This window comes from Acartia tonsa, chromosome 12 (genome assembly GCF_053477335.1).
Source record: "Acartia tonsa isolate MP-2025a chromosome 12, ASM5347733v1, whole genome shotgun sequence".
Classification (NCBI taxonomy): domain Eukaryota; kingdom Metazoa; phylum Arthropoda; class Copepoda; order Calanoida; family Acartiidae; genus Acartia; species Acartia tonsa.
Window position 1 is genome coordinate 37,951,333 of NC_137271.1, and position 27,408 is coordinate 37,978,740.

The 27,408-nt window shown below is 32.0% G+C and overlaps 3 protein-coding genes across 6 annotated transcripts; all 3 read left to right on the top strand.

Annotated features, from left to right (window-relative positions):
* The first annotated feature begins 355 nt into the window (after nucleotides 1-355).
* On the top strand, nucleotides 356-15,495 carry Sec10 (Exocyst complex component Sec10). The gene is made up of 22 exons (XM_080180017.1): nucleotides 356-435; nucleotides 783-819; nucleotides 1,098-1,147; nucleotides 1,403-1,513; nucleotides 1,914-1,978; nucleotides 2,337-2,429; nucleotides 2,853-2,964; nucleotides 3,377-3,428; nucleotides 3,676-3,789; nucleotides 4,325-4,441; nucleotides 5,005-5,159; nucleotides 6,224-6,343; nucleotides 6,775-6,825; nucleotides 7,198-7,282; nucleotides 7,694-7,813; nucleotides 8,299-8,440; nucleotides 9,436-9,537; nucleotides 9,914-10,022; nucleotides 10,719-10,794; nucleotides 11,292-11,411; nucleotides 11,765-11,860; nucleotides 13,848-15,495. The coding sequence occupies exons 2-22, from the start codon at nucleotides 784-786 to the stop codon at nucleotides 14,061-14,063; spliced, it is 2,142 nt and encodes a 713-aa protein (XP_080036143.1). The 5' UTR covers nucleotides 356-435; nucleotide 783; the 3' UTR covers nucleotides 14,064-15,495.
* On the top strand, nucleotides 15,453-20,689 carry LOC145334551 (V-type proton ATPase subunit D-like). 3 transcript variants are annotated; one of them, XM_080180023.1, is made up of 9 exons: nucleotides 15,453-15,574; nucleotides 16,330-16,402; nucleotides 16,936-16,988; nucleotides 17,337-17,402; nucleotides 17,896-17,981; nucleotides 18,424-18,620; nucleotides 18,880-19,022; nucleotides 19,611-19,728; nucleotides 19,965-20,689. In XM_080180023.1, exons 1-8 carry the CDS (start codon nucleotides 15,514-15,516, stop codon nucleotides 19,682-19,684), a joined length of 753 nt encoding a protein of 250 aa, XP_080036149.1. In that variant the 5' UTR covers nucleotides 15,453-15,513; the 3' UTR covers nucleotides 19,685-19,728; nucleotides 19,965-20,689. The 3 variants fall into 3 exon arrangements, with proteins under 3 accessions (XP_080036149.1, XP_080036151.1, XP_080036148.1); XM_080180025.1 differs by having other exon boundaries at nucleotides 19,968-20,689; XM_080180022.1 differs by lacking the exon at nucleotides 19,965-20,689 and having other exon boundaries at nucleotides 19,611-19,735.
* Nucleotides 20,687-27,369, top strand: LOC145334550 (uncharacterized). 2 transcript variants are annotated; one of them, XM_080180020.1, is made up of 13 exons: nucleotides 20,687-20,745; nucleotides 21,748-21,828; nucleotides 22,096-22,196; nucleotides 22,512-22,597; nucleotides 23,053-23,103; nucleotides 23,434-23,514; nucleotides 24,160-24,277; nucleotides 24,809-24,859; nucleotides 25,278-25,375; nucleotides 25,550-25,646; nucleotides 26,046-26,172; nucleotides 26,542-26,619; nucleotides 27,223-27,369. In XM_080180020.1, the coding sequence occupies exons 1-13, from the start codon at nucleotides 20,704-20,706 to the stop codon at nucleotides 27,352-27,354; spliced, it is 1,143 nt and encodes a 380-aa protein (XP_080036146.1). In that variant the 5' UTR covers nucleotides 20,687-20,703; the 3' UTR covers nucleotides 27,355-27,369. The 2 variants fall into 2 exon arrangements, with proteins under 2 accessions (XP_080036146.1, XP_080036147.1); XM_080180021.1 differs by lacking the exon at nucleotides 24,809-24,859.
* The last annotated feature ends 39 nt before the right edge of the window (nucleotides 27,370-27,408 follow it).

Below are 27,408 nucleotides of genomic sequence, written 5' to 3' on the forward strand. Positions count from 1 at the left end.
GTAGAGGTATCGTAATACATTTATTAAGAGTTTTTGAAAATCTTAGGAAAGCAATATTTTTTAAAAGCCATGAATAACAATATCTCTACAACACTAACGCCCCCTTTTTGTTATTGTATTATTATGTTTAAGTTTAGAATTACTAGTCTTTGATTATATTTTAACTCAAATGTCAAAATTACATTTGCATTTATCATTTCATATATATTTTACCTGTTTATGTTAATCATTTTTAAGCAATCAAATGTTTATGTATAATTTACTTATTTTTTCAATATTTTTTGCCATTTTAATTAGGTAACATTAATAGGAGCTATAAGAAAATTTCATATTATAAATCTCTGTGTTAATGTTTCAGATAAAAAATGAGATTATATTTTGAATAGTTTGAAAAAATAAAATTTATATAGGGACAGAAACATAGAAAAGTATCAGGTTGGAATGTTTATTTTCAGTATGGCTTCGAAACCGATTAATGTCCGCAGGATTAGAACCGGATCTCAGCCGCGCTGAAAAATCATGCATAGCATCGAATTACATAGAATTTTCAACTAACACTAAATTAAAAAAAAATCATAATTTTAATAAAGAGTTTTGTTAACCTGGTTCTTCGGCCCCTAAAAAACTTGTTTTAATCTTATATTTTTTATTTTAGTTTACGCAGAAGGTTCTCAAAATAAGAAGCGATAAATAACTATAAAAACATTTCATTAGCGAAGCTACTCAAATCTTCAATTTTTTGTTGAGTTACTAATTTTTCGATAATGGTTTGATTTTTTAAGGATGTCGGTAATGCAATTTTGGTCAGATATGGAGCAGGTATGTTGGTTAATTTTTTTTATAAAAGTAATAGGATATCTATAAGTCTGTCTGTCGGTACCTAAGGAGGGAGAGTGATGGGCTGTATTACACTAGTGCCCAATTTTTTTAACATGTCATTTGATTCGTTAACTTCGAATACTTTTGATTAATTTGTGATTTTTTTTTTCTTCAAAATAGCTGTGTTCAAACTTTTCAGTCTATAATTTTAATTATAATGATTATAATGCCCTTAATATTTTTTTTGGGTTGCCATTGACCTATCTCTGCCTTTTTAGGAGGAATACGACCCAGAGGAATTTGTAGAGCGGCTGGCCTTCAGATCCAGGTAAAAATAAATTTTCATACAGGGGGACAATTTAGTGGAGTACTAATTCCATGTACTTAATGAGCACGTATTTTGTGTCTGTCGCTTTCCATCAAAGCGCCTTGTTGGTAACACAGAAACCCGATGTCCTTTTATTTATTTCTAAATAATTATTTTATTCTAAAGAAGAGGCAATTTTGTTTATCAGATTCATCATTTAGGATGAATATCAATTTAACGTTTATTGTCTTATCCCTTAAGATCCCTTATATTCAGGTCAGGAGCTAGTGGGGCGGATCTGAGCGATGCAGACAGGTTGCTCACCACGTTTGAGCAAGCAATAAAAGACGTGACTGTGATGTATGAAAAACAACAAATAAAATGCAGGTTTGTGCAGTTTTTGTTCTATAATATTATTTTTCCGTTAAGATCTCGCTAACTACTGAACCGTTTAAGTTACGAACGAAAGCTAGTGATATTTAGCATCATCCAACAGTGATTTTAGACATTTTTTTGGTGGATATACTTGGTTTTTGTTACAGGGGTGTATATTCTGCACAAGATTTATTTTTTTTCCCCGGCCACAAAATTTTTTATTTCAAAAATGGAATGCATTATACACAAAAGCATACATTAATGATAGTTGTAAGCTTAGTATAAGTATAAGTATCCAAAGAATTGGACAACTTAAATAATAGATTTTAGATTCGTTTTTCCAACCCAAAATCAACGAGATAGACAAGCCCAAATGTACCCAAGATTTGCTTTTAAAAATACTTTAATTTAGGGAACTTGAAGAGAAGTGTCGGGAAGAAGAAAGAGCTCACTGGGCCAGAGTAGCTAGTCTAATTCAGGAATAACTCACATTATAGCTTTGCTCTTAAAGGGGATCTTAGGGGATAAGACACTGGACGATAAATTGATATACATTCCCAACGAAAATAATCATAAATACACCTTTTGTATTTATATTCAGATAATTGGTTGAAATCTCTTTCATTCAGCTACGTTTAGGGGGATATCTTATTTTCTCTTATGCTATTAAAGATAGATTATTGATTTATAAAAAAAACTTTGTAACTATATTAACTTTTATTCTATGGTGTAAAAGGGTTTTGTCATCATTGATTTTGGAAAAGCTTTCTTTGGTACTAAAAAATAAAGATTCAAGACATGAAGAAATATTTCTAAAGCTAATGTTTGTTATTAAAGAGGAATAAATCAGCATCTACCACATACAAATCATTGGATGAAAAAATAAATTCTGTGGCGGGAAAAGTGGTCTACCTTGGAGATCAATTAGGTCAGTTTAATAAACTAAAACTATACTAGCTTCAAAGTCAGACAGTTACACATAAAATGCATGGTAAGAAAGATTATTTACTTCCATTTTCTAGCCCTGTATCCGTTTCATCTTATTTTGTTATACTTCTTTAGGGGTAACAAATGGTGGTGTATAGAACTCATTAAAAAGGTTTTTTTTTAATTTTCTCTTAAAAGGATTGAGGGAGTTATAACCTTTCCAGGACCTACAAGAAGCTTTATTGCAAAGGGGAATCATATCGGTTCATCCAGTTCATCTTATGCTGAAGATAGACATTATATTACTTATATATAAGGATTAAATTGATAAGACACAGTTTTGTTCATGGAGGGAAGGAAATTGTTTTGTTCTTCAAAGCTGCTTTGTATTTTGGGACATTTTTCGCAACATTTTTGTTTTTAGAAAGTGTCAACACTCCCCGAGCTAGAGCAGTGGAGGCTCTGAGGCTGATCAAACATTTTGATGAATTTCTAGACGGTGAAACTTCATTATCACCAGTTTTTATGGATAAAACAAGGAATCCCTTTGATTTTCAAATCTTCAAACTAGAAAAGTTGTCCATAAAAAGCCAGGGATCTAAAGGGATAAGACAGTGGCCGATAAATAGATGTACTGTACTTGTACATCCCCAAATTACCCTTTCTGTAGCGTAAACTTATTGGTTGAAACGTAAGTGCAATATTATGCAGTTTAACAACCCACAGAAAACCAACCCTTTGATTGCACTACCATTTTCTGCAAGTCCTACCTTGAGGTTTGCATAGTTTGGACAAGGTTATTACCCCCTACTTTAACTGTTAATTACAATCATTTGACAAAGCAGCAGCAGTAGGAATCACTTTTAAAGTCTTCAGTTATAATTACTGGGCTGTGTTAGGCCTAGATTCGCACAACATATAAAATATTAAAATCAAAGTAAAATTGTGTAGGTTGTATGAAGCAGCTGATATTATACAAAAATTGCATTTAATTGGACAGGTAATGTCATTTGATACTTTGATACCACACATTTGTTGAAAGTTGGTGTAAATGCAATATACACCTGGCTGGCAACGGAAGTGACACTTTTCAAAACCAAAAGTCTAAGGAACTCGACTAAAAAAAACTATCAGTCTACATTACAAACTTCCCCTCTCTTGAGAATGTACATTATAAATCATTATAAATCAAAAGGGGACTCGTAACTTATTTACTTTAATTACTAATAACCCTTTAATCTTATTAGGAGTTACCTGAAAACCGGTTTGGAGGTGCTAGACGTGCTATTGAAGCAAAATACAATGAAGTGGAGAAATCGTTAATTGAAGAATTTGTCAAATATCAGAGATCAGATGACAAGGTCGGTATTATATTAAAATTCGTGGAGTTTTAAAAATTAGTGACAGGATTTTTCATTGAAAGTAAATTTTTATACTTCACTAAATTTTTTTTATATTTGTTAGATTGTATGAAATTGCCAACTGATCTAAATGTGTGTAAATTAGGTTTTCATTCATTGTCCCAGATGGTTATACCTAGTAACCTAACCTATATCATAAAATAAGAAAAAAAACATTTTATATTAATTTCATCTACTAGTTGCTGTTCCACTAAAACCTAGATGCTCTATATTTGAAAAGGAAGAGATGTGACAGAAAGTAGCTCAAAACCTTCTAATAGGATATTGTAAACCACTAATTAGTTGGCCTAAAAACTTTGAGAACTATGATAATATCTTGATTGGAATATACAAACTGGCAGTGTACAAACTTTTCAAACAATAGTTTAAATTTACAGAAAAGGATAACTTTGGGGTTGTACATAAATTTATCCTCCAGGAGTCCATGGTATTATCCCCGTTTGTTATGAAAATTAATAAAGTTGTAATTATTCAGGTAAAAATGGCTGAGTTAGCCCGGATCCTGTCCCATTTTCGTGGTTATAGCGAGTGTGTCAATGCATTTATTGAACAGATACAAATGTCATCACTACGTGGTAAAGATCCGTTTAAGGTAAACTCTTATTTTTAAAAAACTTTTTCACTTGTTAAAAATAACTATTTTTTTTCTAGCTTATTTGTTATTTTAGAAAAGTATTATTTTTCTGCAATTGCTGAACCTGTGAATAAATATCTTTTATTCAACTATTTTCTTTTTTATTAGTGTTTTATTAAAGGTGATCTTTTCGACACCTACATATTTGGATCTGGTGCGGTTCATGGGAAAACGTTCCTGGGATCGATTTTCTCCAAAAAATATGAACTTCAAAAGCTGCCAGCTGTCAAATGGCATGTTATGTCCGCTCATAAAGAAAACAGGCGTTAAATACGTATTTTTGCGCATTGTTATGAGCTTTAAGATAACAATACATTACTAAGTAATGTTTTATAATATTAGTATAAGCATGGCCTTCTTTAGTCGGTTATAATGGTGTGCTAGCGTAATATTTACGTTCAGGGCGCTAGTAGCCTTTCATATTTTATGGAGATCTTCATACCAGTAACATTTTACCGTGAACTGCAGGAAATCTAAATTTTGTTAGCTTGTTATTGCATATGGACATACTTATTATTTAGGATATTGTCCCCTTATGCGGCAAAAGCTGGGAAACCATCAGTAAAGTTTTTCCATCGCCGTCAGCTGTCATGGCCAAATTTGTCCTGAATATTTACCATGTGAAGCTGAAGCAGCATATTAATCTCAAACTACAAGATAAAAATGATACTGAGAGGTACAAATTTTCAATTTTTCACCACAATTTTTTGTTGTAAGTTAGCAATGAAATGATCAGACAATAATTCACAGTGTGTTTCATTTAAAAAAAACATGGTTTTAAAGAGTTTTCTTGGTTTTTTTTTAAAGCGAAGCTTTTCTATAATTAGGGTCGGTCTGTCCGTTACGGATAGCTATTTTTTCGTTAATTTAGGAATGTTAGAATTGTCCTTTCGATTTCAAACTTTGCATGATGATTCCTGTAGTAGTTAGGTACGATTAGAAAACGTAGCAACTCTATAATCTTTAACAGAAAGTTCGTACGTCCATTTAAAACATGTTGAATTTTACCTATTTTTAACACCAGTGTTTTTGTATGAAATCCTATTCTTCTGATTTTTGGAATAATGATTCCTAGGACTTCAAAAGTTCAAGGTACTATATATATTTTAAGTGAAGCATTTTTATAATCAAGTCCCAAAAAAATGTAAAATTTCCTTAGATAGAATATTTGATCTTCAATTGAATTTTTGCGATTGTCCATAATATTTTTTGTCCTTGTTAAACGCGAAGCTTTTCTATAATTAGGGTCGGTCCGTACGTCCGTCACAGTCGGATAGCTTTTTTTCGTTAATTTAGGCATGTTAGTATTGTCTTATCGATTTTAAACTTTGCATGGTTATTCCTTTAGTAGTTAGGTACGATTTAGAAAGCGTAGCAACTCTATAATCATTACAAAAATGTCTGTACGTCCATTTTAAACATGTTGATTTTTTTACTTTTTTTAACAACAAATTTTTATGTGATCTAATCATCCGATTTGATTTTTGATATATTGATTCCTGGGAAAACAAAGTAAAATGTTATAAGCGAAGAAACTCTTTAATCAAGTCCTAAAAATGTAAGTATGACCATAAACATTATCCTGTATCAAGCAGTTTTGCTTCGCCTCTTATACATTTATATTCTGATTATTCAGTTCTGACACTATTAAAGTGTTAATGTCCGTTTGTCTTACCGTTTCAGTGCTTCGCTTTTATTGCTGTTGTCATCCTTGTTTGTATAATATTGCTTTACTTTCAGGTATTTGAAGAACTTGTTCCACCTGTACTCCCAAACAAACAAGCTGAATACAGAATTATCACAATATAACCTGGGCTCTGACCAACTATTTCTCACTAAACTTACAAAGGATATTTTCAGGCAGTTAAACAATTCTTTCAATATTTTTATCGCGTCGTATTATAGACAGCTTTCCACGGATAGTAAAATGAAAAAATATAAGATTAAAACCAGTTTTGTTAGCCCCGAGCAGCCAAAGACCCGCTCAATAAAACGTGTATTAATTATATTATTTTTATTTTAACATTCGTGATAAAATTGTCTGTCATGCGATGCTGTACATGATTTTTCAGTATGGGTGAGAACTGGTTATAATCTAGCGGTGCATTTTCATATCTTTCTTAAATTCATATTAACTTCTGATGTCAAAGAGAAATGAATGAAATATTTAATAAGGTTTTCTTATGGTCAATCCTACTTATAATTCTTTTTGATTTTGTTTAACGATATTTGCTTTAATAATAATATTTTTGTAAAAAAAGGCTTCTTTTGAAAGAATTGTTGAAATTTAGTCGTTACCTGGATTCTTATATTAATCTGGAATCAAGTTATTTGAATGAAAGGTAAAATTTTAATTTTAAGATGAAATGTATTGTTTTGAAATGTATTTTTATCGTCTTACTCTTCAAGCATGTTATATATCCTTACAAAAGATTTATTATTTTAATTCAAACGTATTTAAGAACCAGTCCTTATAGTTTTATATTAACATATTCTCATTCGTTGCTTGAACTGAACAACTTTGAGGATTTTCATTGAATTTTAAATTGTTGGTTCATTAAGGTTAGCATCTAAACGTTTCAACCACTAAATGTAATCTACAAAAGGGGTAATTTTGTATATTAACATAAGGGATACAAATCAATTTATCAGCCATTATCAGATCCCTGGTTTAGAACCCTTTTTAATAATTAAACATTACCTAAAATTGTTAGATCCCGTCTTGTGTTGACAAAATACTATGAGACCGAAGGTCATCAGAGGCGCAATTTGACCGCTAGCGGATCCAGCACTGTCCAGGTAAAAACCACTATGCATGACCTTTGTCTTGAAGTTCCAACTGCATTGTTACAGTTTCAAGTTTCATATTGGCCGACGTCTCTAGCTTTCTGATGAAGTCAATTCAATAATTTACAGTTTAATTAATCTTACTCTTAAAGGGACAATAGCATAAAAAAGACCCCCTTCATTATTTTACAGTAGTTCCCAAAGTTTTATTATAGCATTTTCTTATTTGTTGTCTTAACAACTCTGGTGACTTTTATTGATTTTTTTATGGTTGCTTCATTACGTTGAGTGTCCAAACGTTTCAACCACTAATTGTAAACTACAGAATGGAAAAATTTGTTGTTTTACAGCAATTTATTGGCCTTGTCTTATCCCTTTATATCTCTGAATTGTTTCACAATTCTTATTTTCATTTTTTTCCAGGAATTGAAAAGAGACATTCATGGACTAATAGCGGCCAAGACCAACCTTAATCTGGCAGAAGTTGTGGACTATGGAGGCAAAACCTTCTTGTCTGATGACGTGGCTATTATGCTTATTCAGGTTGGTGATTTTAAAATGCAACTACTACGTAACTTCAGTTTACCTATCTAATGAATAAACACTGAATAATCGTTTGTTTTCAGTATCTTTTCAAGTTCTTTTAGTAATAACATGTAGCTTAAAGATTTGTATAAGAAATAAGTCTTAAAAAGTAACTTTATTTTAGATTAACATCGAGATTTGTTTTCTAGCTACCTTGATATTTTCTTTTTTAGTAGCTATGCAACTTTATAATTCACTTTATATGTATGTTAATCTGTAACGTATTAGGGAAAATATGAATAATCATCCGGTTTGACTTGTTTCGTTGGTCTGTCGGTCAAGCTTTAAAATACGAGATATATTTTTTTTTATAAAGGATTTATTGCATATTCTATTTTCTTTTCTTTTTATAACAAGTGAACAATGGACATCTTACTTTTGCCGTTTGTCCATCCATTTTTTTTATTATGCAATCATGTGAAAATAATAGAAATGTTAATTAGGAAACACGAGAAGCTTTCCGACGGTGTCAGGTATTATCTAAATCCACAGACCTGGCCTCCAACGCAGTGGAGATATTCAATATCCTGGTATCCTATCTACTTCACAATCATGTTGACTATGCCATTGAGTTGGGGCTTACAGGTTAATATATATTATCATCATGTTTGGTAGCTTTCCTGAGATGGGGTTTTAAAAAATGCCGCGTTTTTTCGACATTTTTTAGACATTGATTGATTGAACGAAGACGATGGGATTTCAACACAGACTATACAACTTAAGAATTCAAAATTTTAAAATTATTATTTTTGCCATTTGTATAATGTCTAATACAATTTAAATCCATTTTCGCCGCATATTTATTAATGCATCTTTTTAGATCTGTATTAGACATTATACAAATGGCTAAAATAATAATTTTAAAATTTTGAATTCTTAAGTTGTATACTCTGTTAAAAACCTTATTTGATCTTGAAGATCAATGCCCCGTACGATTTTAACCGAGTATACAACTTAAGAATTCAAAATTTTAAATTATTATTTTAGCCATTTGTATAATGTCTAACACAGCTCTAGTAAGATTCATAAATTAATATGCAGCAAAAATGAATTGAAGATAATTTGATTTTCTTCTATGAAGGCCGTATCAACAACAGCGAAATAATTGAATAAATAGTTGTATACTTTGTCTAGTCAATCAATCAATCAAAAAACGCGGCATACATCTTTCAAAAACCCATCTCTGGAGGTTGTGGTTCTGAGCCTTAGCGTTGACCCCCCAATAAATATAGGTTATAAATTTTAAAGCACCATTTTGATTAAATCTTTTTAAAAAATTTTGCTGGGACATTTCATTGCACGTTTTGCTTCAAACTTTTCTGTAAATTAACACATTTTTGTGAAATTAATGTGTTGTTTGTATTCTTCATCAGAGAGAGAGAGGGGAAATTGGATTGTAAATAATACATAATATTGGCACCTAAAGTTTTTTAACCACGTTTGTTCGTTTTTGAAAACTTTGGACTCTTTTACCAATTTAACTGGTTGTTTCAAAACGAGTACCTACTGCTCAAACTTTCCAACCGTATTTTTGTTTATCATGATTGGGGATATATATTTTATCGTATATTGTAATTTAGGAATACCTCTACCAGAGACGAAAAATCCTCCAGAGTTTTATTTCTTTGACATTGTGCGTCAGGCCAATACAATCATATTTCTTGTGGACAAACTTTTTGCAGGTTTAATTTTTTATTTCAAAACAAGGACGATTTCTTCCATACCTAACTATTTTAAATATGCAGAATTTTACAAGGTTCACAAAATAACCAATCAAGGCTTGAAAATTTATTTATTATAACTTGGATGTTACAGCACAATTTAACGTTCTCCAATAAAGTGAAGCTCACAGCGGATTAAAATAACGATACCCCCAATCCAACCCCTTTACATCATCCTTACCCCTCATACTGGATGAACAAACTGACCAGTAAATGAGTCCCATGTTATTGTTAGGATCTAAATTGAAGACAATTTTTTCCGTGGCATAAAATCTATGTATACTCTATATACATTGACTTGATAAATAATCAGCCTTTTTAATTTTTTTATATTTAGACAGCCTGTTAACTCTGGTTGTATCTACACCGAAGCAAGCATTGTGTTTACAAACAAAAAAGAATGAATGGGAAAAGATTGAAATGAAATTGGATACCGGACTCGACAGGTAAAGAATTTAATATTTCATGCAGGGATCTAAAGGGATAAGACAATGGCCAATAAATTGATGTACATCTCCAATGATATTACACAAAATTATCCCTCCTTTAGATTACAATTAGTGGTTGAAAAGTTTAGACACTCAATTGATGAACCAACCAATCAAATTAAATTAAAGTTCCCTAAGTTGTTAAGCCATTAAACAAGAGAACGTTATTATTAAACTTTAGGGACTAGTGTAATATTGAGCCTATTGATCCTCCCTCCCTGGTTTTATGCCTTTTTGAAAAAAAAGCATATACTTACTACTTCTTCCACTTTACAAAAAAAATGGTTTCTCGTCATTTTTATGGTACTCAGGACCTCCACAACAATGGTCCCAAAAAGTTAATGTGTCACTCATTTTCAAAGTGTTGCAATATTTAAACAAAAGGTTATTTGAATTTGCTTTGAAAATTACAAGTTAGTTACTTTTGCTTATTACAAAAAGAACAGCGTTTATAGAGGAATGGTTGGAAAAAAGGTTTTTAAAATTTTTGGAAAATGATTTTCTGTCTGAACATTAAAATAAAGTTATCTTATTGCATTTCAAACGCATAAATTTCCATGAAAATAATCTTATTTTAATAATTTTGTCTTATAATTGCACAAAATATTAGATTTAATGAAGTGTTGCGTCGTTAATATTTTTTTCCTTTTGAAGGAGTTTAGCAGCTGTAGCTGGTTGGATAAAAACTGTACTTGCAACTGAACAAAAGAAAACTGATTATAATCCTCTGGTAAATATCTTTTCATAGTTTTTTTTTATAAGCAAAGCTTACATTACGTTTTGGTTTGGTTTTTTTCAGGTGAGACAAATCCTATCGTTTTCAAACTTTAGATGATATTTCTTGTAAAAGCAAGTCACAATTCTATAAGCTTAACATTTCTATAATCATTATCTAAAAGTCTGTATGTTCATATTAAACATGGTGATTTTCTAGAGATAATGATGTCAATTCTTATTTAGTTTCATGGAAATGGAAATTTATAATTCCTAGGACGGTTAGGAACCTCGTAGGCATAAATAAAAGTGTAGTCATTATATTTGCCAATGTTCGTTTGTGCGTGTCTGATATATTTCTGAGTTCTGCTTTAATCGATGTTGTCCATGAACGTCCAAGCTCTTTATTTTAAGAGGGAAAAAATGAGGGGTTGTAAAGCTTTGAGGGGGTAAACACCTCTTTACCCACAAACTTGGACGTCTATGATGTTGTCATCCTTGTTTCTATTACAGGGAGGTGAAGCTATAGCCGTAGCCAGCGGGGCGTGCATGAAGGTTGTCAAGTGGGTGGCAGAGGTCACTAGAAAATTAAGGGATTCACTGGATGGCAGAAATTTAGAAATCGTCTTGCAGGTATTATTTACATATTCTAATCAGCTTTAACCAACAACTAAATTAATTCAAAAATAAATATTTGTGATTTTAGTTCTTTTAAAGGTTTCCACTAAAACTAAATCCCACTTTTGTTTTGATTATAATTTTTTATCAAATTATAATAGAATTCGATAATATTTTTGATATTTTTAGAAAGTTGAACTTAACAAAACATTTGATACGTTTAAAACAAAAATTATATTCAAAAATAGATATTTTAGGTAAATCAGTGGACTAGGTTAAGTATATTCTTCTGTAATTTGTAATAAAAATCTAGTTTATTCGCCTAAAGTTTTATAACATCGATGGTTCAATCCTTAAATTGTTTATAGGATCTTGGAGTCCGACTACACAGAACCGTATATGAACATTTACAACAGTTTCAATTTGCTTCCGCGGGGGCTATGACACTCATCTGTGATATGCAGGTAAGCATTTATTTACTAGGGTTCGCGCTCCTAGCAACTAGAGGCCTTGTATTCCTAAGGGCAGAATGTGGCTGGAAAAATAGCTCATAACCTTGAAATAATCTGAAAATGAATAGCCTAGAACCTCACAGGACCTACATTGATAATTACTAGCGGATACGCCCCTAGAGGCCTCTAGTGGCACTTTGAATGTTTTTTTATGTATAATATCTAATTAGAGAATTAATTGGTTTATGTTTCGTTCAAGTCTCTTTTTCGGGAGGGGTAATTTTTTTTCTAGGGGTGATTTCTCTTGGGAGGGTGGTGGCACCCTCCCCCAAAATAGTTATAAACCTTCCCGGGACCTATAAGAAGCTACCCTGTTAAGGAGAACCCGATCGGTTCAGCGGTTAGCGAGATCCTTCGGTACAAACACAGAGACATCCTGTTACTTTAGTATAAAGATTGAGATCCATGTTTTACCATATAAATTCGTATAGCCTATTATCGTTGTCATTTATCTCTATGTTATTAGTAGCGAAGCTATCCTATAATTCGAAATGTCCGTCCGTGTGAGACAGAATAAGGGAAACGCGATTTTCTCGGCTCCTGTTTAAGATAGAAGGCTGAAATTTTTTGTCAACATTCCCTTTAATATAGAGCAAAATAAAGTTTAAAAATGGATTCAAGTCAGACCCTTTTTAAGCAGGTTTTAGGCTATTTTTATATTTTTCAAATTTTGTTCAGTTATAGATATCAAAATTAAATTTCCTGTCGATTAAAGAAAACAAGCATGACGGTCCGACTGTTTTTTGCAGGTTTTAGGCTATTTTTATATTTTTCACATTTTTCTCCATATCTTTGGTGTTTATGGTCCGATTTTAAAATTTTTTTCAGTTATAGATATCAAAATTAAATTTCCTGTCGTTTTAAGAAAACAAACACGGCAGTCAGACTGCCATTTAGCAGGTTTTGTGCTATTTTTATTTGTTTTACAAATTTTCCCACATCTTTGGTTTTTTTGGTTCAATTTTCAAACTTTTTTGGGATATCAGTATCAAAATAATTTTTCCAATTGTTATGAGCATCTTTTATGTCTTCATCATACAATATAAAACAAGGTTTCGTGTTTATTTTCTCCGATAAATATATTCTTGATTTTAGAAAATACACTTTAAATCTACTTGCACACATTCCCATCCATGTTTTTGTGCTTCGCTACTTATGGATGTTGTCATCCTTGTTTTTTTTATCTTATTCTGATTTTTCCTTATTACACTAAATATATAATTTTTTCCTCATTTTATATTTTTCCTCTGGTTTAATAGCATCCACTATGTTTCAGTTTGATAATTTATTTTTATACTAGCGGCTTCGCCCTTAGTCATTTTTCGTATTTTGGATTTAAAAGAAAAATAAAATAAAAAAATGGGGGGGGGGGGGAAATCGACCCCACTATTTTAATGATAGTTTTAAAAAGAAAAAAAAATTTTTTGAGGGGGGTATTTTTCATTTTTAGGGGGGGTTGGGGGTGTCTTACCCCCCAAGAAAATAGATTTAAAATTTCCCGGGACCTATGAGAAGCTACCCTGAAAAGGAGAACCCGATCAGTTCAGCGGTTAGCGAGATCCTTCGCTACAAACAGACAGACATCGTACTACTTTGTATTATAGATTAGTTTTCTGCACATCTTTTAATGTTTTTTTTTTACTTATGGATGTTGTAATCCTTGTTGTTTTTTTAACTAAAAAGGAACCTAAATTACTGTTCAAATTGGGATAGTAGAAATACGATATACGTGGATGTATTGACAGGGGTAAATTTGTCGTAAATTTAGCTTGCCTACATAGTCTGGCTTTATTGGTCAGTTCGTTCGTCCATTAGGAATCGAGGGGATGGAGTAAAGGGAGGTGATGGAGGTATCGTTAAAAGCCAGCTGCGATTATCACTTTATCAGAGTACATGAAAATCTGATGCAATAACCAAGTAATAATTAATCGAATATTAGGAATATCGTCGGTGTGTCAGTGACTGGAAGATAGGCACCGTGACGGCCCTTTTCGACACCCTGCACGCCATGTGCAACCTGCTCATCCTGCCGCCGGAGAACCTGCGTGGGGCGGCCATGGGCGACCAGCTGGTCAACATGGACAAGACCATCCTGGACAACTGGCTGCAGCTCAGGGTCGATTATAAAACTGCTCGCCTGGCAAATTGTCTGTAAATTAACAATTTTTAGGATTTAAGTTTTAGTTTTGTTTACAGTAAAAGGTAAAAAAATGTTGAAAGAATCAGGGAGGGTAGGGAAATTGGATTGTATATACAGTACTACCCAAAGTTATAACCACATTTTCTTATTTGTTTGGTACTTTAATGGAATTTTAATTGGTTACTTCAAAAGTAGCAGAGACCAAATTATTCAACCAATAATTTTAATCTTGAGAAGGGGGTAATTTTGTTTGTCATCATTGAGGATGCATCAATTTATCGCCCATTGTTTTATCTCTGTTGATTGCTATAAAAAGTCTTCCTATCCAAAGAAGTGATTTTTGTATTATACTAAATATGTATTAAGATTATTTTTTTTGATGTATTAGAATCTCAAGTTTGCATTTTTGTACTTTGATAATTTACATTTTAATTGTTTTATTTGGTAAGATGCGAAGCATCTCTTAAATTAGCCCCTTTTTGTTTACATTTGAATTAGATTTTTTCCTCATTTTCTAACGAAACAACATCCATAAAAGCGAAGCTCTAAATTCAGGGGGAGGGACTAACATATATCTATACTTGTAGACTTTAAAGTGTGTCAGAACATAAATTTATGAACAAAATGTATGTTTTGTTTCAATTGATAAAATACAGGATACTGTTAAAGGACATTATAATAGAGTACTGTCAGATTAATCGCTAAAATATCGTTACGGACGTACGGACTGACGATAATTATAGATAAGCTTTGTTTTCCCTATATATAAAGGTTTATAAGTAATGGAAAAATATTATCAGTTTAAATGTTAGTTTCAGTTATACATTTTTATACTACAAATTGTGTATATTTATTAATTTTGTTAATGGTTGAATTTAGTATTTTTTATATTTTACTGATTAGTTAGGAATATGTTTTTATTTTTGGTTACAAATTCCTAGATTAAAATGCTCAAAAGTAAAAAAATCTATTTTTCTATTTGGCTTAAAATTCCAGTTAAGAAATAATGTGATATAATATACAAATTATTAATGAGCAGGGAAAAGAAATGTATTATAGACAGTTTTCTGCGGATAGTAAAATGAAAGAATAATTCCAGTGTTGTTGGCCCTGAAAAGCCTATTGTCTATCCAGTTCTAATCTTTGTTTTACTGAATGGATATCCCTGCTTCAAATTATGTAAAATATAAATATGTTGATGAATTGTAACATAAACATTCCATAAATGGATATATAATACGTGGATATTGTGACAAAGTAAATTTTCGCTAATATAGTCCTCAGATATTGGTCAATACGTTCCTCCATGATCAGAGTAATGGATGGGGTAAAGTCATAAGGGGGGGCATCGTTATATTAGCCAGCTTGAAGAAACATTTTATCAGGGTATGCGAGAATCTTTCACAATATCCATGTATTCTAATATCCATTATTCCATGATTCAGAATCATATAAATATTATAAAATGTCAGCTGGTGATAGGATCAATGTTTTTCCCTCCCGTGGTGCCCAGACCATCATGAAAGGTAAATTTGTTAGCAGCTACTCTTTATTTTTACTTTGTACATCCTCTATCATCTTAATTAAGTAGAAGTATTAAGAATTAGGTTTCAGCATGCAAGACGTTTTCTAAAAAGCTGTCCAAAAATATAATTTCCAAAATTTTACACCAAATATTTGAAGTTTGAAAACCCACAAAAAATATTTAATTTAAACAAATGAGATAATATCTGCGTTCTTTTATATAATAGGTTTAAGATCTCGGTGTTTATTAATTTATGCTTTTTAGAAAACTGTCAGTATGGATTCGAAATCGATTAATATCCGCTTGATCAGAACAGATTCTCAGCAAGAATGAAAAATCGTGTATATTATCGTATTATAGTCAATATTCCACCAATAGGAATTGAAATAGCAATAATAAAATTACCTTTTTTTATTTTTATATCCGAAGAAGCTATAATACGAGGCGATAAATAACTATTCATGTCTTAAAGCATTTTAGTGCAGCTGATATAGTTAAAATTTTAATTCTTATGTTTTACAGGTCGTTTGAAGGGCGCCCAGAAGGGCGCCCTTCAAACGACCTGTAAAACGACCTATTTTGTCAGCCCTGGACTTTGGCCCCTCGTAGCTAACAGAACTGCGTTTAATCTTATAGCTTTTTATTTTGATATCCGTGGAAATCTGTTATAATACGATGCGATAAATAACTATTCCTGTCTTCTTGCGTTTGATGCATTTTGTAGTCAGTCATAATTACAAAATTTTATTTTTACAGGTCGTTTGAAGGGCGCCCAGAAGGGACACTCCCTGTTGAAAAAGAAGGCTGATGCCCTGCAGATGAAATTTAGGTATTTTTATTTTAACAAACATCAACAAGGATGACAACATTCATAAAATGAATTGTCTGATAGACAACTGAAATAAAGCGAAATATTAAGATTTTCATTACTCTTCATTAATCGTTTTAATTGGAACTTTTTATATTTTATAATCGCTTGTTGAAAGGTTGGACACTACTAGTTTGTACCAACTAATTAAGATTTAATAAGAAACGCCCAAACTTTTTAAGCCAACGGATAAGAGAATGTGTTTATAAATCATTATGTTCTAGTGTGAATGTCCCAACAGATCTTTAGTAAAGATGTACATACAGATAAATACCTGCCTCCCTTTTCCAAGGACATTTTTAGTCTGTTAGCAAATTGTTTTCTGCTACTTAGCTGTGTTATTATGCCCGACACAATTGGTTGATTTTTAAAGACCCAATTGAAAGTCGGCACATGGTCCTTGGGATGGGGACATACAGTTATTTAACCCCTTCCCCCTCTAGTGTTTTACTTTAATAATGTACCTTCCTCCCTGTATATACCTTAATATTCAGGTCAATCTTGAAGAAGATTATTGAGAACAAACAGACCATGGGCGAGATTATGAAGGAAAGGGCTTTCATCATTGCTGTGTTCCTATAGTAGAAGCGAAGCTACTTTGTTTCTATAAACTTTTTCAGAGAAAAATCAATTTCCAGTATTAAAAAATCATATGACGTAGAAACCGATTTATATCCGCTGGATTAGTAACCGGTTCTGAGCCATGAAGAAAATTCATGTATCGTATCGTAAACATTAGAAACTGTTCTTCAGCATGCTATTTAATTTACCTTAAAAGGCTCAATTGTAAAGGAGATACATATTAGAACAAACGTACACACACAGAGAGAGACGTACATTCTGTGACTTTTATATAATGATAACATAGCACGACAGCTCTAAATTTGAAACCAATAGGAAGCTTCTTTCTCCCTGGCTGAAGCTAAATTTGCCACTGGAGACTTCAATCATGCTGTGCTACAGGAATGAGAGTGTTAACCAATATTCCAGAAAGGCTTTGAAACTGATTAATATCCGCTGGATTAGAACCGGTTCTTAGCCATACTGAAAAATCATGTAAGGCATCGAATTACATACTTTTTTTCATGAATATTAAAATAAATATAAAAAAAATTAATTTAGAAAAGGAGAATAATTTTAATAATTGAGTGGGGGGGGGGGGTGGTTAGATGATCGGCATTTTTTTTTTTTTAACTGGTTTATTTAGGGGCAATTTTGCATGGACGGGTTAATTATTTACTTTCCCTTGAACTATATGAAGCTTCAATGTAAAGTTAAGTTTTTAGTGAGATTCTTCAATACAAATAGGGTGGTAAACATTCTTTATTTTTATACATGAATATATTAAAGCCGAGGGGAGGGGTGGAATTGAAATCCTTATCAGGACAAATTTAAAGATGAAAGTGTTGGCCATTTTCGAGATTTTGCATGGTTACAAACTCTGTATCTGGTGTAGAATGTGAACAAGGCCCAGATAAAGATCAAGACCAGGAAGGATAATGTAGCTGGTGTCAACTTACCTGTATTTGAGAGCTATCAGGTTCGTGTTAACCTTTAAAAAATCCTGTGAATAGAAAAATAAAAACGATTTTGTGATAAATTCTTTCTTTCTTTCTCTTCCCTTGCGATTTTTCTCTCTCTTTTTGAATAATCATTACTCTACAAAACTACCGACTACGCCCATAGAGGCCTCTAAGGGCATTTGAGGAAAGTAGAGAGGGAAAGTCTACCTTGCAATTATAATTTTTTAAAGTGAAAGCAAAGCTATTTTTTTCTGGGGGGGTTTATCCTGGGAGGGTTGAGGAACCTTTCCCAGAAGTAGTTTTCTGGACCTGAAAGAAGCTTCAATGTAAAGAAGTACCATATTGATTCAAGATTTTTTACTACTGACAGAGAGACATCCTGTTACTTTTCATATTAAAATTTGATACCTATTACCAATCACTTCATCAGCAGTGTTAGGAATTTGTTTTAAATTATAGGATGGTTCTGACAGCTACGAGCTAGCCGGTCTTGCCAAGGGAGGTCAGCAGCTGAAGCGGCTGAAGGCCAACTACCAGAAGGCCATCGGCATGCTGGTCGAATTGGCCAGTCTTCAGACTTCCTTCGTGACCCTGGATGTCGTCATCAAGACTACCAATAGAAGAGTCAATGCCATTGAGCATGTTATTATTCCAAAGTAAGATTTTTATTGTTTATTTGTCTTATCCTTTAAGATCCCTGATTATTTATATTCAATAAATGTATAAATAAAATTATAGATGTATAATCTAGTCAACTACCTGGCCCAAGTGGTTCTTTTGTAGGGACTCGGCTGTTTATATATTTCTGACGCCATTAGCTGGTTTCAAAGAGCCAATACAAAATCCCTGAGGGCCGAATGTCATATAGCTCATGCCTCCTGTATTTTTTTACATAAATTCCTATTGTTATTGCAGGATAGAGCGTACCCTGGCTTATATCATCTCCGAGCTTGATGAGTTGGAGAGGGAGGAGTTCTACAGGCTGAAGAAGGTCCAGGACAAGAAGAAGAAGATTAAGGCGGAGAAAGAGAAGCTTCAGGCAGAAAGAAAGGCCAAAGGTAAAATATTAATAAGTGTTTCTAGTATGGCTTCAAAACCGATTAATATCCGCTAGATTAGAACCGGTTTAAAAAATCATGTTTAGCATCATATTAGAGAAATTTTATACAAATATCTAGATTAAAATCATAAATTTAAATTTTAAAACCTTCGGCCACTCTGGTCTAACAAAACAAGTTTTAAACTTAATTTTTCAATTTCTTCTCCGCGGAACGCTGTTTATAATACTATGCAATTAAAAAAAACTATTTTGTTATCATTTCCGTTAAGACTGAAAGAAAGATCTATTAACTTTTTTTTCATTTCATTTAGAGTCCGTCTTCTAAATTTCAGATATTTTGTAATCCTTTATATAATGTAGTAAGGTTTTGTTTGTCTATAGTTTATGATTTCGATAACTACTGAACCGTTTGAGTTCTCTATTTTATGGAAGCTACTTATATATCTTTGGATGATTTTAGAATATTTTAGTTTTATATCTCAGCTTGGTTTTAGGCTATGTTCCTAATTTCCTTACTTCCTTAAATACGGAGCTCCTAGATTTTAGGAGCACAGCCGCAAGTAGTCAATAAAACACATTTGTTCAGGATTAATTGATGACGAAGCCGATGGTGGTGGTGACATCCTAGAACAAGATTATGATGAAGATCTTCTCTTCTAGATGCATCAAATATCAGATTCATATCTGTCTTGAATTGAATCATGGCAATTTTTTTTTAAAAAGATTACAACAGCGCTAAAAGTGAGCCAATATCCGTTATTAGTTTGTTATTAACTATCCATGGACCGATAAATAGCTCCAATGTTAATGGAAACCAAATCGGCTAGCAAAGCTTATCCTACATACAGACAGAGAGACATCCTGTTACTTTTATATAAGGATTTGGTTCTTTAAATGCTGTGTTGTTCTTTTTCTTAAAATTGTCTTGAATCATTTCTAGCAGATATGAGATACATTGTTTTCTGAGCTATGCTTGTTTTTAGTGAAAACTTCATCAAATATGAATGTGTCTAAATATTTATTGTAATTTTTTTCTGAACAATGTACTGTACTTTTTGTTTTTAAAGACAGTTTAAATCCATACTTCAGATTTCGTATTGTATGATTGTAAACCTCTTTAGGAGAATTAATCTATGTTTAATCATGTTATTTTTTTCATGAATAATGTAGCATTTAACTATTATTTATTAGTATAATTATATTAATTTAATTATGTCTCCCTAGTCTGGTGATTTCATTCTGATTTATTTAATTATATTTCTGTCTCTTTAATTATTAGTAAATAATAATAACTTTATAAAGGGACTTCTAGAACTTTTGATTTTGGTATGTGATACTTTTGTAATTATTTATTCAAATGATTTTTTTACTGTACGCTTTCATTATGAAAATTTTAAAAATACAATATATAGATAATTTTTGTCAATGTATATGTACTTATTTTTTTTTTTGTAGAATATTATATTTATGTGGAATTTTAAATTTTTTAGTAGATCTGATTTTTTAATTGCCTAAATAAATAAATATATGTATATGTTAAAATAAAGACCATTTCATAATATGCTTAAGTAAAAGTTATTGTTCTAATGAATCTTTAAAATTTCAGCTAATATATGATGAATGAAACTTGTTTTATGATTTTTAATTTATTTTGATTGTTTCAGATTTTAGTTTAAAAAATGGCACCAGGGTGCATAGCACCTCTGTGTATCCAAGTGAAGGTTGGTATTCTAAAATGTACAGTAATAAAATAGGTGCACAGCAATGCATAAAAAAGCCTTCCTTTTAAAAACTAATTATCAGGCTGGAGTATTAGACTGAACTTTTATTCCAATTTCAAACACCATTTTTGTTCCATGTATGGATTAGGAGCTGAGAATGCAAAAAATAATAGTAATGTTTAAAATAGAGCTTTTGATTAACCCACTATTTTTAAAAGCGAAGCTTTTCTATAATTAGGGTCGGTCCGTCCGTACGTCTGTAACGGATTTTGGCATGTTAGAATTGTTCTATTGATTTCAAACGGTTGGTGATTCCTGTAGTAGTAAGGTACGATTTAGAAAGCGTAGCAACTTTATAATCGTTACCGGAATGTCCGTACGTCCATTTAAAACATGTTGATTTTCAACTTTTTTAACAACAAAATTTGTATCGGATAAAATTATCCGATTGATCTGATTTTTTGAATACTGATTCCTATGACAACAAATTACAATATTATAAGCGAAGCATCTCTATAATCAAGTCCTATAAATGTAAGTATGTCCATAAACACTATCCTGTATCAAGCAGTTTTTCAACAAATTTACTTAAAATTTTGCTTCGACTCTTATATATTTATATTCTGATTTTTCAGTTCTGACATTATACAAGTGTTAATGTCCGTTTGTCCTACCGTTTCAGTGCTTCGCTTTTATGGATGTTGTCATCCTTGTTTATTATTTAGTTTGTCATTTGTTGTGTTGATATAAGATACATGCTGGAAATGAAAATGGTTGAGAATTTAATCATATAACCAAAAATAGCTATACTTCCACAAAGAATCTTATTTATCAATATTATCTAAGATCTTTATATGCAAAACTTCAAACTTATAACAAGCTCATACTTCTTGCACTTGCTCTTTTCCTTGAATCGTTAATAAAGATAATTATTATCTACAAATATTTTATTACATAGGTAGGTATTGATTAATTTTCTGAAATTGCAATGAATTATTATAGGATCACAGTGCGGTGCTATGCGAACAGCTGCAACAATTAAGACAACAAACTGGATTAGTTGATCTTGACATTGTTTGTGAGGTACCTAGGTTTTTTAATAGAATTTAGCCAGGGTCGAATCATATTTTTTTCACTTATCTTAAAGAATAAGATATAGGTATTGACATTGGAACTTCTTCTGTAAAAATATGATATATTACTTCAACCATCCTAAAGCATCCATAAAAATGTGAACACAATCGGTTCAGTGGTTGGTAAGCGCAATTTTAACAGATAAACAAAAAAAATCTTACTATGTACTCTTTATAAAAACTATGTTTTTTTTATCTTTTTTCTTTTATTTTTCAGGGCCATTACATAAAAGTGCATAAAGTTGTGATGGCAGCCTCGAGTAAATTTTTCAAGGAACAACTTTGTAAATATAATGTTCAAGCTCTAGTTATCCTTAGGTAAGTATTTTTTTAATAGTGAAGCTACTCTACAATTCACGTTATCTGTCCGTCAGTTGATCAGTCCGCAGCGCTATGGGAGAAAGAAAACGTAATTGAAGGAGTCAGGTGGGCAGTAAAAGAGTCTAAAACCATATTAAGACTTTAATCTTAAAATGAAATATCCTAAAACCATCCCAGGACCTATGTGAAGCTTCCTTTCAGTAGTTATCGATATCTTTACAAACCGTCCAAAAACTTGCTACTTTATTTAAAAAGGATAACTTTTAAAATTACTATTTAGTTAGAAATGAACAATGAAATTAATGCTTTTAGACTTGAGGATTTTGGACTAGAGCTAAGAAGAGATGCCTTGAATTATATCATAGAATTTATTTACACTGGTGAAGTCAATATTTTAGGTAGGTACCTATCTAATCATTTTTCTATCAATTTACACGTTTTAAACATACCTAAAGGGAAAATCTAGATCCAGGGATTAATTGTGGTTACTAATGTAAGGATTAATAGTTATTTCTCGCATCGTGTTAAATCAGCTTTCCGCAGATATAAATGTACAATTATAGGATTATAACCAGTTTTCATATTCGTAGAAAACTGGATATGATATGATGCTAGACATAGATTTTTCGAATGGATGAGAACCTGTTCTAATCCACCGGTTATTAATCGATTTCGAATGAAAATGAGAAAAATGTTCCTAATCATTAGATTTTGAAAACTACCTAAATGATAGAAATTCTTCCTGTTTTTTGGTATTTAGTTTTTTTTTTATCTTTGACAGCAGCGAAAATTTAAGTAAAGTAAGTAGGTATGTTTTTTAATTATTCTCCTTTAAAAATAACCTTTTTTGTAGGTGAAAAATTAACAGATTTTTGTCAAGCCGCTCATAACCTGGGAATAATAGGTAACTATTTTTTTCAACGAAATTCATATATAAGGATTCCAATAAGAGATCCAGTGATAAAATTGTGCAATAAATAATAATAAGTTATGAGAAGATGGGGGGGGGGGGGGGGGAGGTGAGGTTGTAACCCAAAAACTGAACAAAGGAACATAACCAAAAAAAAGAAAAGCATTGTAAATAGTTGCTTTCATGTTAGCAGTACAATGTCGAACTGTTAAGTTGTGTCCAAAGTTTAGACATCATTGGGGATGTATTGTGTATCAAACAATTTATCGTCCATTATCTTGTCCTTCATAATCCCTGAATAAATAAGTATTATTATTATTGCAGGATTGGAACATTTACCCGTACCAGCTTCTAGACCTGCTCCAGTCCTAAACAAGGATCATATTCTTATTGCTGACGAGTCAGGTTATTTTAGTTTTTCAAACAACGCACAGTCACTACTCACCACAGTAGGGCAAACGCAGGATTATATTATAGTTTTACTTTCGCTGCACGATTGTAACTTTCCTACAGACAAAATGTGATCCGCAGTTGGCCGTTTTAGTGATGTTTTTTCTTTTCGTAGCTTTTTTTATCATGATTCATGAATATGCTATGCTAATATTCGAAAAATACTCTAAATTATAATTATTTTCCCCATTGCATTGTGCATTGTTATGAATCTCTCCTTTTTTGTAGCGCAGCTACTCTTTAACTACCAGAGTATGTTGAACTGTCTGCCTTTAATGAATAAGTATATCCAACAAGCGAAATAAATCTAAAGTAAAATTTGTGGCGCAGATATAAAGGTCGTCAATTCTAATAAGTGTTGCCCCCCAACGACAGTTGAAAATCACGTTTAGTTTTCGTGATTTTTGAATAAATTATTTGGTTGGTTGTATAGGTAAGCTTATAATAATTAGGTTTGGATTATCTATTATCTAGGGTTTTTTCTAATAAGGAGATTATTTTTTAAACGCTACTTTTATAAATAAATACCTATCCGATTCTGTTTTAAGACATGGCGATTTATAAGATCTTTTTTTCTCACTTTCATTTCATATTTCATAGAATTGCGGGTTTCTGGAGGGCTGTACGGACATGTAAATCCTGCAGCTATCCAGCAGGAGGACACACAGGAATCAAACTCAAAGCTGCATCCAGTTGAAGTTAATCCTTTTCTTAATAGGTATGTACTTCATTTTTATTTCAAGGCTACTCTATTATTCACCTTCTCTGTCTGTGCGTACTTCAGCCCGTAACACCATGTTGAAAATTATTTTTCTCGGCTGCTATTCAAGATGGACGGTTGAAACTTTTTATAAAGATTCCTAATACCAATGAGCATCTAGTATTACTTGGTCACTCGACGCTCGGGCTGTTATTCTACATAAAAAAATATTAAAAAATATAAAAATACATGTGAAAGATTTCGTGATTTTTCTTGATTCTTTAATACTGAACATGTGCTTTATAAATTACTTTGTCCGTAATAATTTCCTTGTTTTTTTTGTGCCTCTCCAATTATGAATGTGTCGTTCTTGTTTCTTTATTCTTTTATCATTAAAAAATATTTATAAGTTGGGGGAGGGGGGGATATATTGGATTTATATTATTCAAAAGAAAAGTTTAATTTATAAGAGAAATCTTAGTTTCTTAATCTGGTTATGCTTTTTTATTATTTTTATTAATCAAAAGGCTTTGATTTGTATAATTTAAGTAATGTGTTCTTTGGGCTGGAAAGAATTGCTCAACATTCGGGAACATACAGGCATACTACGTTTAATATTTTATTTTTAGTAGATTTATTTCTTATCACAATGTACATTTTTATATAAGGTATAGTACACAGTAATATGTTGCTGGGATAGATTATTTTTTTAAAGCAAGAACTTACCTCTTTATGTCATTTTTAACTATGTGCGAACATACTTAGGTATAGAAGATAAACAGTTAAAAAGCCTTCAAATTTTTTTTTATAATATTCGATTGCAGCAACATTTTACCGGGAACTGAACCAAATAATAGTTTAAAAATATATTTCTATTAGAGACTGTAATTTTTGGGGAAGCGCAGCTACCTTTTAGCCAGGGTATGTGCGTAAGTTTCCAAGCAGACATACAGGACAGACGGAAATACAAATAAACAAATACGTTACAATATCTATTACTAGAATAATAATATTTTAGTTTGAATACAAGTGGATCTCACGTGACATCAAGCCATGATAATATTGTTCTCTTGCATCAAGTTGAACGAGAAGAAACTAATAGAAGCAATAATGAAGGTAAAAAGTAAAATGTAAAAGGATTTTATCGGGGAGGGGATCTGGATAAGAGCGCGAAGCGCATCGAATTTTTTTGACTACTCCTCATAAAAAGAAAGATAACAAGTGTAAAATTTGTTCCCCCTTTCACCTTAAACGTCCTTGGTATTGTAAAAATGTACCCGATTATTTTAGGTAATGTTGGAGACCAGCAAGATATCATTCCAATTTCATTTGGTGACACAACTGGATTAACTGGCGGAGAATGTAACACTGCAGATCAATATAGCAGGTTAGTTTAGTGCCACATTTTTTGGTGGTTTCCCTTAGGCTTAAAGTGCCTAGTTGAGTACAGCAACCCCTTTCCTTCTTAATTTGAAATAAATCTAAAAGAAGGGGTAGGGGTAGTTTTTTTTGTGCTAGGTTAGGATAAAGTACTTAAGGTATACGCCACCTAAGAACAGAGTTAGAACACCTGCAGGGGTAGGCCTAAAGAAAAAATTACATCCTTCCCCCTTATTCCTAATTTGATTTGATCAAATTGGTTAGGAAATTTGAATTGGAGTGATAATTTAAGGTCTAAAATAAGACAAGAAATAATATGAAGCACATGCATTGTTATAAGTATTTTCATAGAACAAAACATAAAAGTTATTTGGTGCATAAATGTAACATGTATTGAAATTTCCAGGACAATCTCCGAGATGTTACCCCGATCTATACCTGAAATGTTGCATGATTCCAACTTTCCAGAGGAGTGGTCACATTCACTATTTACCAACCATGCCAGTCATCATAATATTACTCAACCTAGACAGGTAGGTACATCCCAATTAATGGCTACTAATATAGTGAAATCAGCTGATTTTATAGCATACAAATCAGCATGACTCTCAATTTTTCAGCGTGATGGCATTCACTTTTTACCAACCATGTCAGTCATCAAATTACCCAACCTAGATAGGTAATTACAGGCTAGGTAAAGTGAAATAAGCTGATTTGATTAAAAAACTAGCTTTACAGGAAGAGAAATCATCTGATTTTAGCATGACTCTCAACTTTCCAGCCATGCTTTCTAGTTATTGCATACACTTCAGCAGACTGCATAACACCATATGATGCATTTAAAAATCAGCTGATCAGGTTTGGAAATCAGCTGATTAATTTGGTAATGTGAAATTTTATAGGTAAAAGCTCCTGTGAGCACCAGTATGAGTACATTGAGTTCAGACATCCCTATGGGCCTACCTGGACCTCACTTACAGGTACACAAGTTTTTTTTGTGTGTTTTAGTGTGTGTGTGTATGTGTGTATCCAGGGAGGTAGGGAGGGAACACATTAAGCTGACATTTACACTAGTCCCCAAAGTTTTATAAAAATACATTAATATACCTAATAAGTTGGTTTAACCACTTTAGTAAATTTTGATTGGTTGGTTCATTAAGTTGATTGAGTGGTAATGCTTTTCAACCAATAATTGTAATCTACAGGAGGAATAATCTTGTTTATTATTATTGGGGATATACATCAATTTATCGGACATTGTCTTATCCCTTTAGATATCTGGTGTGTATCTTTATGTGTTTTTGATTGTGGTTGTTGGTGTACGTGCGTTTGTGTGTCGTCTAACATAAAAATTTCAAACTTTTAATTCCTAAGAAAAGTTTTGAGGCTTTTATCCTTGTCAGTAGCGCAGCTACTCTACAACTAAGGTGTGTCTGTATGTAAGTCACTATGTCAGAAATTTTATTTGTTGTATAGAGAATCCTCCACAATCTATATACGTACAGATAGTTGATGCTACGCTTCTTATAGATATAATTATCCTCGTTTTTTTTATTACTGACCGAAATGTAATGTCGTTTTAGGCCTTGTTTGATGCTGCCAGTGTAGACATTGCTCAGTCAGGACAATCTAGTCTGGTCAAGGAAAATATCTTTACAGTCAACATTTTTGATAGCAAAGTTATTAACATTATGTTTGTTTTTTATGTCAGTTAATTACTTTTCATTAAACTAGTACCCTGAAGTTTTATAATAACTTTGCTTGTCCGT